The sequence below is a fragment of the Parasteatoda tepidariorum genome, chromosome 7 (genome assembly GCF_982258835.1).
Source record: "Parasteatoda tepidariorum strain Cologne lab strain chromosome 7, Ptep-v5.0, whole genome shotgun sequence".
In the NCBI taxonomy this organism is placed as follows: Eukaryota; Metazoa; Arthropoda; class Arachnida; order Araneae; family Theridiidae; genus Parasteatoda; species Parasteatoda tepidariorum.
The window spans coordinates 33,966,544-33,982,456 of NC_141761.1; the positions used below are offsets into that span (position 1 = coordinate 33,966,544).

The 15,913-nt window shown below is 30.0% G+C and overlaps 1 protein-coding gene across 2 annotated transcripts in view; it reads right to left on the reverse strand.

Moving 5' to 3' along the window:
- Nucleotides 1-3,845: 3,845 nt before the first annotated feature.
- Nucleotides 3,846-15,913, reverse strand: part of LOC107457525 (rho-related GTP-binding protein RhoE-like) — a 251,988-nt gene continuing 239,920 nt past the window's right edge. Inside the window, exons 6-7 of one of the 2 annotated variants that reach the window (XR_015435433.1) lie at nucleotides 12,464-13,283; nucleotides 3,846-12,266 (exon numbers count right to left, since the gene is read on the reverse strand). Coding sequence is in view for 1 of the 2 variants with exons in the window: in XM_087167651.1 (XP_087023777.1) it covers nucleotides 13,029-13,283 (255 nt within the window). In the remaining variant the exon portion in view is untranslated. Of the gene's footprint in view, nucleotides 13,284-15,913 lie in introns of both variants that reach the window. The other variant, XM_087167651.1, reaches the window with a different exon arrangement.

The following is a 15,913-nucleotide window of genomic DNA, read 5'->3' on the forward strand; positions in this document are numbered from 1 at the left end:
GACGCAATGCTAAACGAATGGAATTTAGTTGTTGTTTATTTAGTTATTGTTATTAGTAGTTCGTGTTATTTGTTTTAGTTGTTGTTGTTTATTTAGTTGTATTTAGTTTCAGTAACTTTTCTTTATAATGCAATAAAATCTGGCGAGCAGCTATTTAAACGATCGAACACTTCGTTTGTTGTGGCTTGAAGTTAGGCTCGCAGAAAATGTCGTTCATGGGTTAAATTTAGTAGGAACAACACAACCTGTGATGTAGGCTATATTATACCCAATTAAGAATTCGTTGCAGACGGTTCCTAATAATTTAATTAGCATATTACGATTTTGCTCCTTGATTGTCGTGTCTGAGCAAACAATTTTCAAATGAACATCAATTTTTAATAAGATTTCAGTTTTTTTTTTAAAAAAAGCTAGTTTTTCATTCTTTTAGTAATTTGTGTATTGCTGTAATATAACATTTTAGGAGATAAAGTTTGATGTTTCTTTTTTTTTACCATTTCTTTGGAAACAGATTGTGCAAATGGTGAATTTCACTAATATTTTCCATCTAAAACTCTTAATTCAGAAAAAACACAATATCCTGGGATATCGTGTAATATTCATCGGAATATTTCATCGTATAAAAAATAACAACGCGTTTTTGTGTTAAAAGCATTAATCATAGAATACTCCATATAACCGTGGAGATATATGGAGTATGGCTCCATGGTCCGTTGAGGTACATATATGTCACGGCGAAAGACCGAAATCGGTGGTTGTTGACTTTCACCGGTGAATGTCGACAAACACCAAATACGTCGGTGAAAGATCGAATATTTCATTACATTCTTGTACATTCGGACCCTCACTGGTGTATGTCGACAATCACAGATATGCTTTGGTGAATGTCCGAAATATTTATTACATTCGATTTGATATGAATTTATTCGTGGTTATAATTACATTTATTCGATATTTTAACCCTACACTGATGTTTTTTTAAGATTAAGTGCCACTGCCCGGTATACATTTGTCTGGTATACCCTACACAGATGTTTTTTTAAGGTTAAGTTCCACTGCCCGGTATACCCTACACAGATGTTTTTTTAAGGTTAAGTTCCACTGCCCGGTATACCCTACACTAATTTTTTTATGGTTAAGTGCCACTGCCGGGTACACCCTACACTAATGGATTTTTAAGGTCAAGTGCCATTGCCCTATATATATTTGCCCGATACTCCAAACACTGGTGTTTTTTAAGGTTAAGTGCCACTGCCCGGTATACATTTGCCCTGTATACCCAACACTGATGTTTCTTCTAATCTATCGTCAGTAAGTATTAAAATATAGAATAAATATAAATACATCAAATAAATATAATAATATTAACGAATAAATTAATATAAAATTGGATATAGCAAATATTTCGGACATTCACCAAAGTGACTATGTGATTGTTGACATACTCTGTTGAGAGTCAGAAATAAGGGTATTTAGCAAATATTTCGGACATACACCAAGCGACTACGTGAATGTCGACATTCTCCAGATTTCGGTGTTTCACCTCAACATATATATTCGTTTAAAAAAATTGAAAATTTTGGTGCTCCTCACACTATTATATTGATATGTTTAGCTGCGGTTTTATTAATACAATATTACGAAACAGTATTTTTCGAATATAATCGCGCGAGATGATGACGAGACTATATCTTTCCCTTATTTATTTTATTTAGCAGTTCGTTCTTAAATTTAAATTTTAATGAAAAATTACCAAATGAATGGTTAAAAAACCATATATTTTAGTTTTTAGTAACCAGAGTTGCATTTTTTTTTACCAGAAGTGTCATTACCATGCAGCATGGTCATTTTAGTAATAATTAATTAATATATTAATAATTAATTAATAATTAATAGTTTGTCCTGCCGAATATGTTAGTCGTTCTCGTTGATGAAAATGCAAACTGTGGGATTACCAAATTTGACCATGACTCAAAAAATAAATGTTAATAGTTATCTCACTTTTGTTATAAAAACCAAGATCATAACAAATGATAGATTGTAAGAAAAACCAAATAATTTCATTATACTATTTTGAATAGATTTATTTCTAATCAATCAATCACAAGTAGGACTTTAAAGAAATATCAAAATTTTTCAAAAAGAAAAAAAAAGAAATTTAAGTGCATGTCAACTAAGTAATTGAATATAAACTTAGATCAAAATGTTTTTTTTTTAAATTATAGAATAAGGTAAAATAATAATAAGATCTAATATTTTTCCCTAGAGAATAAATAAAAAATAGAAAAACTATATTAAACTAATTAAATTTTTAATTGCTTTTTGATAGGTATTTATTTTTTTTTATGTTGATTAAAAATAACTTTAAGTGTGATTCATGATTTTATTTTTGGTTCATTATTATGAGATTATTCTTTTAATAATGAAAATAATGTTTTTTTAATAAAAAAAGGAAGTCTCATCATATTATCATAGAATAGACATTTTTTTTTGATGATTTTTTTTACCTCAATAATTAAGGTAAGAAATAATTTATTAGTTAATAATGCTCAAAACGAAAAAGAACAATAAAGTGATTACTGATTTTTGTAAGCTTTTTACTTATTAAATGACGAACAAGTTTCTGAGTCAACTTAATTCTCCATATATTTTCCTAACAACTGTTTTGTTTTATTTCATAATAGTCTGATATCGCTATTCAATAATACTTAAAGAATTGCGGAATTCTTAATGTGTAAAAAATATGATTAAGCAAATTTCAATAATTATTTAAAGTAAAAAAATTGCAGGAACAGTTGTTTTTCTTTGAACCTGTAAATTCTACACATGTATAGTCGACATGTAGAATTTACATATTCAAACATAAGAGAAAATGTGACGCAATAAGCGACGTAGCGTGAAAACCCTTTAAAAAAGTAACTTTTTGAAAGATAATACTCTCAATTAAATAAAGATTTATGCATTAAAGATTATACTAGTTGCTGAAATAGGTTACAAAAGAGAAGAAAATATAAATAAACGTTAATTTAATTTATGCAAAGAAATACCAGAAATGCTTATGTTTTTTGAATTGCCGTAAAAAATACTTTTTTTCCGAAATTTTGTAATTATACAAAATACATATTATGTTCGGAAAAGATTCGGAAAGAAACAAATTTAATTACTTTTCAGAATCAAATGAAGATTTCAGAATCAAATTAATAAATTTAGTTGAATATATTTGATTTAACTACAACATTTATTTACAGATTGGAAAAGAAATATAAAAATTTTAAGAATAAAAATTACTCACCAATCTACTCAGCTATAAAAAAAAGAATCAGGGCATGCCTTTTTTTCATTTCTTTTATTTAAAAATTGAATTTGTGTGAAATAAATAGGCCATAATTACATCAAACAATACTTTATTGTTAAAATCACAATGTTTTCCAACTTCAAACACATTTTACAACAGTTTCACAATCCATAAAACTTACATTAAAATACAACAGATCATAGTTATTATCAATTCTTTTTTACAAATAATTCCATTACAAAGCATCATCGCAACATCAGTTTTTACCAATGACATTTCCGTAGTATCAATTCTTCCTTTAACAGCTGTTTCTAATAAAATAAATATCAGAGAGATGAGGGCATTCTTGAAGTTTTATGTGAAAACTTCATTTATTCAATGTACTTTTACACAAGTATGACATGAGTAATTCAATGAAACTGATCAAAACATATTAAATTCTGCATTAAGTTAAAGAATCTCTTGCAAACACACTGTAATAAATTCAGGATCAAATTATGATAAAAAGCACTGGGACTAAGAGTGCCAGTATTTTTACCGTAAAATCCACTTTTACCGTGAAGTCGAACGAGGCAAAAAAAAATTGATATTCCGTAATTTTTTCAGTAATATTTACTGTAAAATAACTGAGTCACTGTGATAAAATAAATATTACTGTATAATATTTACTGTAAAATAATTGATTCGATTATTAAATAAATATTACTGTAAGAATCATGGCATAAAATTTTATGCTGAAAATATATTTTACAGATGCTACACTCATTGTACCAGTACTTTTTACGGTAGTTCGATCCGGAAATTCGTACAGTGCATGATTTTTTTTCCTTTGCAAGTATCAAAAATACAGGTAATACAAAGCATTTACATTTTCGTAAACTTTTTTAATTTTTCACATTTTTGGTGACCAATTTCTGCTGTTCTTTCCCTTTTAATTAAAAATTGAGAAATGTGACTTTTTTATTCCAAATTTTTTCAATCAGAACTTTTACGGTCAAACCTTAAGTTTTGTCACTGAAAGTTTAAAATCAGGTAATAAAAATTTAAAATCAAGTAAATTTAAAATGAAGCAATAAAAATTTGTATACCTAACAATTCGATGTTTTTAGCCATTTTTGAATCAAATTATTTAAATAAGTAAGCTCTGATTTATTTAGCATGAAATTATCTGTGGTATGAGTTTTATAATTATATTTGTTATACAACACATTTGTAGAAGAGTAAAAACTAGTTTCAATTTTGTAGTGCAGCATTTAAAGTTAAACGAAACACAAAAAATGGCAGAATTATTTAATCATTTCACCCAACAGAAACTAAGAAAGTAAAGGGAACTTTAGAAATTGTAAATGTTAGTTAAATAGTTTAATCCAATACATATCATTTTCATTCTTTCGAAATGTTCAGCAAAACATAACTTTCAACAAAACAATATTGAGTAAATAATATTAATAATATTAACTAAAAAAATAATATTGATAATATTAACTATTAACAAAAATATGAACTTTTTTAACTTCTAATTGAAATATTTTTAAATCATTAACCAAAAAAATTTCACAATCACAATGAAGTTAAATTTTAAATGTAAAATTAAGTCACACTATAAAAAAGTAAATTTTTTTAGATTATTTATAATTTTTTATGATATTATTGAGTCAGTAAATAGTGTTTTGAATTATATTTAAATATAAAGTTATATTTAAATATTATAATAAATTATGTTCTAATATAATTTTAATTGTATTTAAATGTAAATATTTGAATAAAGTTTAAATATAAAAGCAGCAAACATAATAACATATAGAAAATTTAAGTCATGCTATTCGATGACATTTTGAAAGTGAAATTGAAATAATAGATACATATTTTAACGAATTCCTTCAATTCTTTCGACTGCTGCAGACAAAATAATGTTATCATTGAGAAAAAATAAAATAAAATTTATTTAATCTTTGAAAACCTATTTCATGGCTCAGGATGCAAAGTTTCATGAAATAAATTTCAGTTTTTTTTAGTCTGCCTTTAAAAGGTTTTCATACTTCTTTCAAAGTATTGAGTTATCATTGTTTTTTGAAAAAGAAAAATATATATTAAATTCTAGATATTTGTTCTAACTTTTCCGTTTAAAATTGTCTTAAACTTTAATAAAGAGATATATAAAATTTTATTATCCCATTTTAAAATGCTATTTATTGTATATTGTCCTATCACTAAAAAGATATAATCCCTACGCTGCACAAATGATCACAATACAGTATCCAATTTTCTGTTTCTGTAATCGAAACGAAAGTTTCTAAAATAAGCCCTATTTGTTCTCTAAACCAAAAAATACCGCACTCAAAATTATTTGTTTACATTTTTGAAGAGACTTAGAAACGTTGCGAGTTTCTTTCAATTAGTTTCATGCATTGCACTGTTAGAAAATTTAAACCTTACGCTGCACAAATGACCACAATACAATATACAATTTTCTATTTTTGTAATAGAAACGTAGGAAGTAGTAATATTTTCTAGTCTTTGGAACAGTGATTGAATTTTCTTTTTTTTTTCCCTTTCATACATTAAAAACTTAACTTATCACAAAGCAATAATATTGAATCGATTTCTAAATATCATAACGCCACTGGATTCCAAACCACGGTCTCGATGACAAGACTATGCTCTTCTTACCACTAAATTCTGATATTAGACTCAAAAGGAAGAAGAAAAAGATATACAAAATTTTTCCGTACGCTACCAGTGAAGTGGCAACGACTTTTTATTTCCGAAATTTTTTTCGGCTGACCAATCTGTGTTGAGATGAGGGAACTGGTCTTGCATCAGAAAGGTTCTGAGTTCGAATCCCGGACAGGGTATGGATGTTCTTTTATTCTCTGTACTATCTGTCCTTACTGTGGGTGCAGCGTTGGCCCACTCAATATGGTGCCCCTGAAAAAGTGGCCAACAAATTTGCCACTCAGATGCCTATATTGAGGAAATGCCATTCCCCAGGTGGGCATTGGAAGAAAAAAAAAATTCGTCAATTTTTATTTATAATCATAATTTGAGACAGTATTTAATCAGTATTTTAGGCTTATTTCTAATTCATTATTTTAGTGGTCGGATAAACATGTAAAAAAGAAAAGAACACACCCAATTATAGCCTTTGTATGCATCGGGCGTGTCGAGCAATACGGGTTCGGGTATATTATTTCATCGATTTTTGTTTTATGGAACAGTGAATTTGAATTGAATGAATTTGATGTGAATTTGAACAGTGAGCTATGATAAAAATTATATAAACTATTTATTATTTAATTTTAATGATTAAATAAAGATTGCATTGAAATAAAGTATCATTTTGGTGCACGGGATTAAATCAGAAATACTGGTTGATAGTTTAAAACTGAATTACTCATGGTTACATAATTTTCATTGATTATTGATATTTCATTTATTGTTAGTAGAAACAGCCATTGCTTAAAACTCCGTTTCAGCCTTTTGTATGTTGTCCAAAAATATAACAATTATTGATTCACAGTCATTAAGGAACAAACACATCTACAATATTTACTGATATAATGTTCACGACAACGAAGATATCTACGCAGGCATTTAAAAATTTGTACCTAGATCAATATGGATAATAAGTTCATTGCCAAATAAACAAATTCTCATAATACTCTGGAAATAACATTTTATATTTTATAATTTACCCTTATATTGTTCTATTATTTAATTGATATAACTTGTTAAAGCTAAAGTTTCTTAAAATGCAACAAAGATTTTTAATTTTGAAAAATTCTTTTTCTGAGTTAATAGTCTAAAAATTCATAACTAAATCCGACTCAGCATTATATGTATTGATATTGAGGAGATATTGATTTTATAAGGATTCGAACACCAAACCAGCCAATTTAGCATTTTTTCTATGGAAATAAGAACACGCTTTACAACAGTTAATTTAAAATGCAAAAGCATATCTCATTTCTTATTTAGTTGAAAAAATAATTTATTACATTTTATTCTACTTGGACCCATATAAAATCGATGTTAAACTTATTACTGTAAAAAAATTTAATTTCTCTGCTTGAAAGTTAATAAAATACTAAAAACTGCACTAAGCTAAATGGTTTACATCTATAAGCTATAGCCTATACAAATCCGCATGCAAAAAGTTTAAACTCCATAAATTAATTAAGTTTATCTCACTGTAAAATATATGCGTGTAATCTTATCCGTCCATGTATCGTTCGCATAAATATGCAAATTTCATAGTAAAACATAATTATCTAGTTCAGGACCAGTGAAAGGAGGAAGAAGATATTCCCCAGTGCACCCCGAGAGTTTACGTACGCTCTTTTTCCATTTGCATCCAAATAGAGTCTCGGTGCTGCCATCTAGTGTGGTAGAAACTAGACGTCCAAATTAACATGGCCAACAGTATCTCACCCATTGTGGTGGTCCTGAAAGAGTGGATACCACTTCTGGAGAACGCACAAGGTCTTCTCATCGAGGAGACTGATTGTGCAGCTCATTGGAAATAAAAAAAAACTTTTTCCATTTAGTTTTATTTTCATTTAAAAATTCATATAAACCACATTTAAATACGCTACAATTTTTTATTTATTATCATAGTGCCTAATATATATATAATAATGCATATAATAATGCATATTATATATATAATAATATAATGTAATAATGCATATGCTGTAATAAAATGTGCGTGATATTTAAATAAAAGCAATATCAAAACTGACCCTAAACTTACAAAATGCTTTCTAGAAACCTACACCCACATAAATCATTAAGCATTCCATCCTTTTCCCACTCCGTCAAAATGCAATCAAAAACCTAGAGCTTAATAACTCATGTGTTCAATCCTCTCGAAAAAGTCGAGCAAGCTCAGTTGTTAAATACCTTGAATAAAGGAAAGAAAAAAAATGAAAGTTCATATTGAAGGTCTGCGCCAGAAAGATGCAAAATAATCATAAGGTTAATAGCATATGGACGATGAGTTTTGAATTTTGAACTTTTGGCAATGTTTCTCAAGATCAATATTGACTAAGTATGTTATGAATTCTTACAACAACATTTTTCAGTCACTTCACGAAAATATATTATAACAATTAATATGCTCTTAAGGTATCCCTGAGCATAAAATTTCATTTTATAAATCATCCATCTTTAAAATCAAATGAATGAAAATAACAATGAAAAATAACGTAAATTTGAAATGTTTAAATTAAAGTAGTTATTTGAATAAAATTATATATCAGTTAAAGTTGGTGTTTATAAATGGATAAATTTTTTTAATGTAGTATTGAAAATCAACATTGAGTATATAAATACAATTATTTCATGAACATTCTGATGTAATGGTATTAGTCACGGTTCTGACAAAAATGGGCATGTTCTTAGTTTCAAAGAGTAATTTGCACAGAAGTAAAACAAAAATCCAATAAAAAAAGAAATAAAAAGTAAGCAAATGGTAATAAAATAGTTCGTCTTAATCTCTAACGCAGATCTGATCAGATCTGTAAATCACAGCAAATTAAACCTTTAAGTATTGTTTATACTACGATATGTAATGTTTCAGTTCACCAAAATAGTTTTCATCAATATTTCCTTTAATCTTTTCAGAAGATAGGAAGCAAACAAATACTGATTTCTTTTTCCCCAAATACCTTGAAGTAGATGATAAGAAGAATAATTTTCATTAATATTGGCTTATCACAATAATGGGGTTTTTAAGAAGACTATTTTTCCTATTCATCACAACCATTCTTTTTTATCGTCTTAGTACTTCTCAGTGCTAAATTTTTTGAGTTTTTATAATGGATGGTTATGCTGCTGACATTGAATGATTTAAGCGTATCAAGTTACTTCTATCAAATAATAGACTTTAGTGAATCGGACTAAATGTAATAGCAAATATAGATTTATATTTGACTCATATTCAGTAAAAGCTTTAAATTCCAATTGAATCTAATGAATATAAATTATTTTTAACTTTAAAAAGTCGCCACATTTAGCGTTAATAGGCGCTATTCAGTGAAATCATTAGATCAATGTAAAGCTGTTGTCATTGCATCGGTAATCATTGCACAGGCTGTCATTGCTTAAAGGGTAGCTTCGCTTCGAGTATAAACTAAAAATTTTATTTTATCTAATATACATACGGGAACAGAGTTTCTAGAATAATAACAATATCTAACTGCATTTCTGTGCTTTTATGAGACAAATTTAAAATTTATGAAATGATATTGTAAACGACTTTCATTGTAATTTAATTTTTAAAAATTAATAGTAATAAATAAATATTAATTATATATATTAATTTAATTAAAAAAATTTCAAAACAGAATTTTTAATTTTGTATTTTAATTTTTTTTTATCAATGAAACTCTTATCTAAAACATGTATTTTCAGTTACGTGTTAAACTGTTAAATATAGCATAGAAATTCTGATTCTTGTATTATTTTTGTTTAGAATTCATGGCAATTTTGTACAGAATAAAATATTTATGAGCACTCAGCAAAATTTTATTTACGCTAATGATGAATTACTCAAAAACTCAAATTATATTGCTAATATTAAATGATTTAATAAATTTTAGTTATTAAATGAACAACGTTTTGCCTGATCTTTAAGACATAATTTACTTTGCTATAATATTAAAGAAACAAGTTCCACTAAATCCTTTAACAGGTATTTTGCATTCTAAATTATTTGATGAAGTTTTAGATATGTTGTTCCAAGTTCCAAAAAGAGTTCATTTAAAGATATATTTTATGAATATTTAATTTTTCTTTCAACGCTGCATCTAAAAGATTTCGTCCTCTTGAATTCGAATTTTAGTAAGGAAATATAATTTTTAATAAAATGATAGATTGAGAAGTGTTTTCTAAATTTAAAGCAAAGTAGAATTTTAAAAATGTGATTTAAATATTTATTGATTTGTTAAAAAACAAGGTTTTTAATTTTACTCTATAATAATAGCGTATTTTTATCAATAGGTCTTAACACGTATTTGTATCAATAGTTCCTAACTTTATTAAGTATATAATAGCAATGTTTCTTGAAAGCAATTAATGTACACTTTTATTCCATGAAATAGAGACATTGTTATTTTCATGTTCAGGAAAACTTTTTCGGAGAGGCATTTCACTGGTATAGAAAATGGATCTATTCCATTTTAATTGGATTTATTAAAATTCCTCTGAGCAGTAGTACCGGCTCTTTCATGAACTTAAAGTTGATGCCTTTTCTGACATCAAGAAATTGGTTTCCTATTATTTTTTTAATTAAAAAAGTATGCATGGTTGAAGGCTCAAAATACATTTTGAAGACAAGTAATACACTATTTACCAATAAGTATTTGGACACCTATGCTAATGACTATATCTGCGGTCCTGAGATACGTCACGCCCTCCTCCAGTATATATCGAGAAGGGAACAACATCGGCATTAGTCTCTACAAGATGCCTACTGCACTATTTTGGATGACAATGTAATTTCTACGTTGTGGCGAATTTACGGGGTGGGCCCCTGTTACTTCCAGGACTACAATGCCAGCTTTCATGTTGCGAGGGTCATCAAGGCTTGGTATGGTGCCAATGGGGTTAATCGAACGGTCTGGCCTGCCCAAAGCCCAGACCTGAACCCTATCGAGAACCTCTGGGACAAGTTGGATCCCCGAATTAAGGGGTGCACTACCTGACCAAAATCGGTGAAGGAACTTACATGACTTCTCCAAGCCACTAGAAAATACCACTAGCCGTCACACAAGGACTTGTGAAAGTATACCCCGGAGGGTTCACGCTGTAATTGCCTCTCGTGGAGGCTCAACCAACTATTGATTATGAATGAAATTTGCTTTCCATTTCAATCACACGTGTCCAAATACTTATTGGTAGATAGTGTATATTGCTAAAAACAATATTTTTTATAAACTAAAATCTTATTCCTTCTCTTTTGATTTTTTAAAACAATGCCCATTTTTCAGAAAACTAACAAAGTGAGTGTTTCACAATAGTGGCAATTTAACTTTAATACAAATCTATGAATCAGTGCAATAAAAAATTTCAAGAGCGAATACATACAACATCTCATGTTTTCTTTTTCTTTTTTGACGTCATTTTCTACTTTTTAGATAAACGTTTTGGAAAATGCTTCATTCTTTGTAAATAGAATATGTGATATCTCTACTCTCCACAATTTAGCCTCAAACCATACTTTTTCCCTGCTGAAACGTACTGCCGTAGAAAAAAAAGTTAACTTTAGTGAAGCTATGGCAACGGAGAGGGAAAATGTGTGGAGAAACGAGAATTCGTGTACACTTGAGTCATCTATTCTATTTACAAAGAATATTGCTCTATTACTGACACTTTGCTCTCGTAAATTTCTTAATTTCTTAATTAATTTGAGTTTTCTTTTTCCTTTGTCGAGTGTTATATCTTTTATGTCTGATTGTTGCTTCTATGTCCAAAAGTATAATCTCAGACAATGAGGTATATTAAAGATTTTTTTTTCTTTCTTTACAAATTTATCATTTCTCTTGACATTTACATTTTATAATTTACCATTTTTTTCATAAATTTGACCGACAATCCTCGTATATTTTTCAAATATACGAAGTCATAATGGAATTCTAAAGAAAATGTAAAAAATGCAGCTAATTTAATAACACAATACAGAAGAGTATCGTGTTATTTGTTACAAAATTTATTCGCATAAGTAAGTCATGCCACTTAAGCTAAATTTTCTAATTTGCGAAGAATAATTTCAGGTATATTTTTTAGATTTAACACCTGTTAACTATTTTAACCCGTTTAGGACCGACTAAAGAAGAAAAAACGCTTTCCCAAGCTCGCACACTCCAGCAATATACGTACTAATACAAGATGTAATACACGAGTACTAATTTGAGATCACTTCCGTGTGATCATGGGCTGCTGAAGCCAGTAAGGTCCGTCTCATATGATACTGTGGTCAGTTAGGGAAGAATCACGACACCACGTAAATGTGATCACTTCCGTGCGAGCATGGGTCGCTGAAATCAATAAGGTCCGTCTCATATGATACTGTGGGCAGTCAGGGAAGAATCACGGCATCACGTAAATGTGATGATTTCAGTGGGAGCATGGGTCGCTGAAATCAATAAGGTTCGTCTCATATGATACTGTGGGCAGTCAGGGAAGAATCACGACATCACGTAAATGTGATCCCTTCCGTGCGAGCATGGGTCGCTGAAATCAATAAGGTTCGTCTCATATGATACTGTGGGCAGTCAGGGAAGAATCACGGCATCACGTAAATGTGATCCCTTCCGTGCGAGCATGGGTCTCTGAAATCAATAAGGTTAGTCTCATATGATACTGTGGGCAGTCAGGGAAGAATCACGGCATCACATAAATGTGATAACGGTCCAGAACTGGCTATATTACTATATGTAAATTTATAATTAATGTAATAGTTATTTGGATTTAAAACAATAAGTTCATTGAACTATACTTTTAAAACATTTCATTTTTAATATTTGAAGAAAATAAAAGACCATTTATTGTGAAACACTCAGTAATAATATACTATTCAAAATTAAAAACAAACGTACCATTTAGAATTAACTTTTCAAAAACAAACGATAACTTAAAATTCACTTTGTGAATGATCTCATCCACTGTATCTGTATCATTTTGAATATTTCGACTGAGTACGAAATATGACACGGCGGCATCACTTTATATCTCACATTAGTGAACAATTTCGCGTTCTGTCTCTTAGATCATCCTTTATAACGTCTTTGTTTTTGTATCTGCTTCCTCTCGTGTTTATTGTAGAGAGTGGGGATACTGTGGCGCTGCGTAGTATATGATTCTTATTAAGCTTCCCTAAGGCAGCCAAAGCTGATATCTCGAATGCTTCTCGGGCACTAAGCGTGGATGCCCTCGAAGATGTCTCTACGTACGTTGTGGCGTGAATTTGGCGAGATACACCAAGTGCCTGCGAATTAAAAAAAATGTCATGTTATTACAGTGTTATATTAAAAGCAAAATACATAAAAATTAAAAATTAGTTTTTCTAAACAATACATTTTTTTGTGTAGGCTAAAAAATATTGATACACCCAGTCGCAAACAGATACGCCTGACAACAAGGGGAAGAAAACTAATTATACTTTTTGTAAATAGAGCAGGAGCCTCAAGGATACGAGATTTCCCCACTCTCAGCACTTTTCTCCTTTTCATTGTACACCGAAGAGTCATTACATTATGACCACCCTGTTAATAACATGTAGGACCACCTTTAGCCCTCAAAACTGCTAGCACCCGCCGTGGCATTTATTCCACAAGGTGCTGATAGGTAGTCTGAGGCATCTAGTACCAAGCGCTCACCAACTGGTCCTACAATTCCCTCACATTGCAAGGGGGTAGCGTGGTAGCACGAATTCGGTTTTCCAAGTAGGACCACAAATGCTCTACTGGATTAAGGTCAGGTGAATTTGTGGGCCAAGACATGACTCGAAAATCACTGGAATGTTCCTCGAACCAATCCATGACGATTCGTCCATTATGACATGGTGCATTATCCTGTTGGTAAACACCATCCCCCGCAGGAAAAAATTTTGCCATGAATGGGTGAACCTGGTCTGCAACTATGTTCAAGTAGCTTACAGACGACAGGGATTGTTCTATGAGGATTATGGGTCCTAATATGCCCCATGAAAACATTGTTCCTGGGGGAGAAACCATGAAAACCTGGGCGAGCCCATTGTTATGGATGGAGGGTGATCATAATGTAATGGCTCTTCGGTGTATACTATCTGCAATTATAGCTTTTTTCCACACATCTAGCTTTTAATGCCAGTATATCCCCACTTCTTATTGAAACGTACTTCCGTGGGAATAAAAGCACGATTTTTGTAATAATGGTGAGAGAAAAAGTGTGGAGAGTGTGAAACGTGTACTCGAAATGTAGTTCTGGTTCTCTTATTCATTTATTGTATAAGTCTTAAAGAATGTAGTTAAATTTCATTTGTAGTTAAATTGGAAGCATAATTATCCGAAAATAAAGAATTTCCTTCAAAAATATCCATAACTTCTGCATGGGAGTACTAATATAATAGAAATCACTAGAAGTAATTAACATACGGTAAAATTAGAGTATCTGATAAATTATTGTTAAAAATAAGTAAAAATAAACAAAAACAGTGCTACTAGTATCTAACATACGAAAATATTTTTTAATTTGCGCACATTTGAAAGAAAAATAAGGAATTTTGAAATTTACTCAATTCACATAAAACAAGCTATCAAATAAATCAAAAACCGAATACATTGATAGAGAAATGCATTTCAGCTTAACAATGATGTTTAACAAACTCATGATAATCGATTAGATTTTAAGCTTACTTTATACACATTATATAAAAGACCATTCTTTTATCTTTTTTTAAAAAAATGGTACATGAATTCTTGTATTAAAACTAAATGATAAAAATGAGTTTAAATTTGTGAGCCACACAGTTGAAAGAGCTTGAATAAATGGTGTTTAGCTTTTCTTTTATTATAAAACGTTTTGTTATTCCTATTTAAAACCACCCAAATAATGCAAAACAATTTTTTAAAAACTTTCTGCCGCAGCCGGCTTAAAGAAATTCAAAGAAGTATAATACGACAGTAGAAATAATAAGATTGGCAAAACAACAATAAAATGAAAATAAAGTAGATAAAATAGATAGGAGGGAGAGAAATTAAAGAAAAAGTGTACTCGTATAATTTATACACAATGCAAAAAGTTTAAGCATATCTTGAAGCAAAAAAGTCCGTCAAGAGAGCAGTAAATATAATTTTTTTTAATCATAAATCTTTTAAAGCATAATGAATAATGTAAGCACATTCATTTTTCTATAGAAAATTCCTTGAAAAAATGATAATTACAATTCTTATTATTCCATTTGATAATAGTCTTCAAAGATAATTAATACATTAGAGGTGAAGCCTTTGAGCTTTTAAAATTGGCACTTAGAACGAGAAATTCCGATCATTAGAATAAAAGTTATTTCATAAGGCATATTGTTTCGGATTCAAGGTCTTGCACTCAAGAAGTGTGATATTTTACCCTGATTAAAGAATAAATTACAATACATGCTTATTATCTTCCCATAAAACGATCTAAATAATTCTTTGGGGCCGGGATAACCTGGTCGGTAGGACGCTGGACTCATGTCCGAGAGTTCATGGGTTCAAACCCCACAGGGCCGAAGTTGTAGTTGGTGACTGATGCACGTTAAAATTCTGTCGAGTCGCAAAGTCCTTCATGTTCCCATAATAAATCAATGCCTCTGGGGATACTGGATTGGAGGTCGATCGCTCTCTGATTCAGGTCAAAATTACGATCTGTGGATGAATGAATAGATGTTTGAATGGGTCCGCCTTATAAACAGGTGTGACGTGGCAGAAGTTGAATTATTGACCATAGATTGCGCCACTGAAAAACAAGAATCGCACACTCTGCCTTAAATTTGCTCGGTTTCACCAACCAGGCTTGCCCGTGTGGCAAGTGGCATTAGAGCCAACCAACCAACCAAATAAATCTCTTAAATTTATTTTTCAAAGTCACATTAGTTCTGTT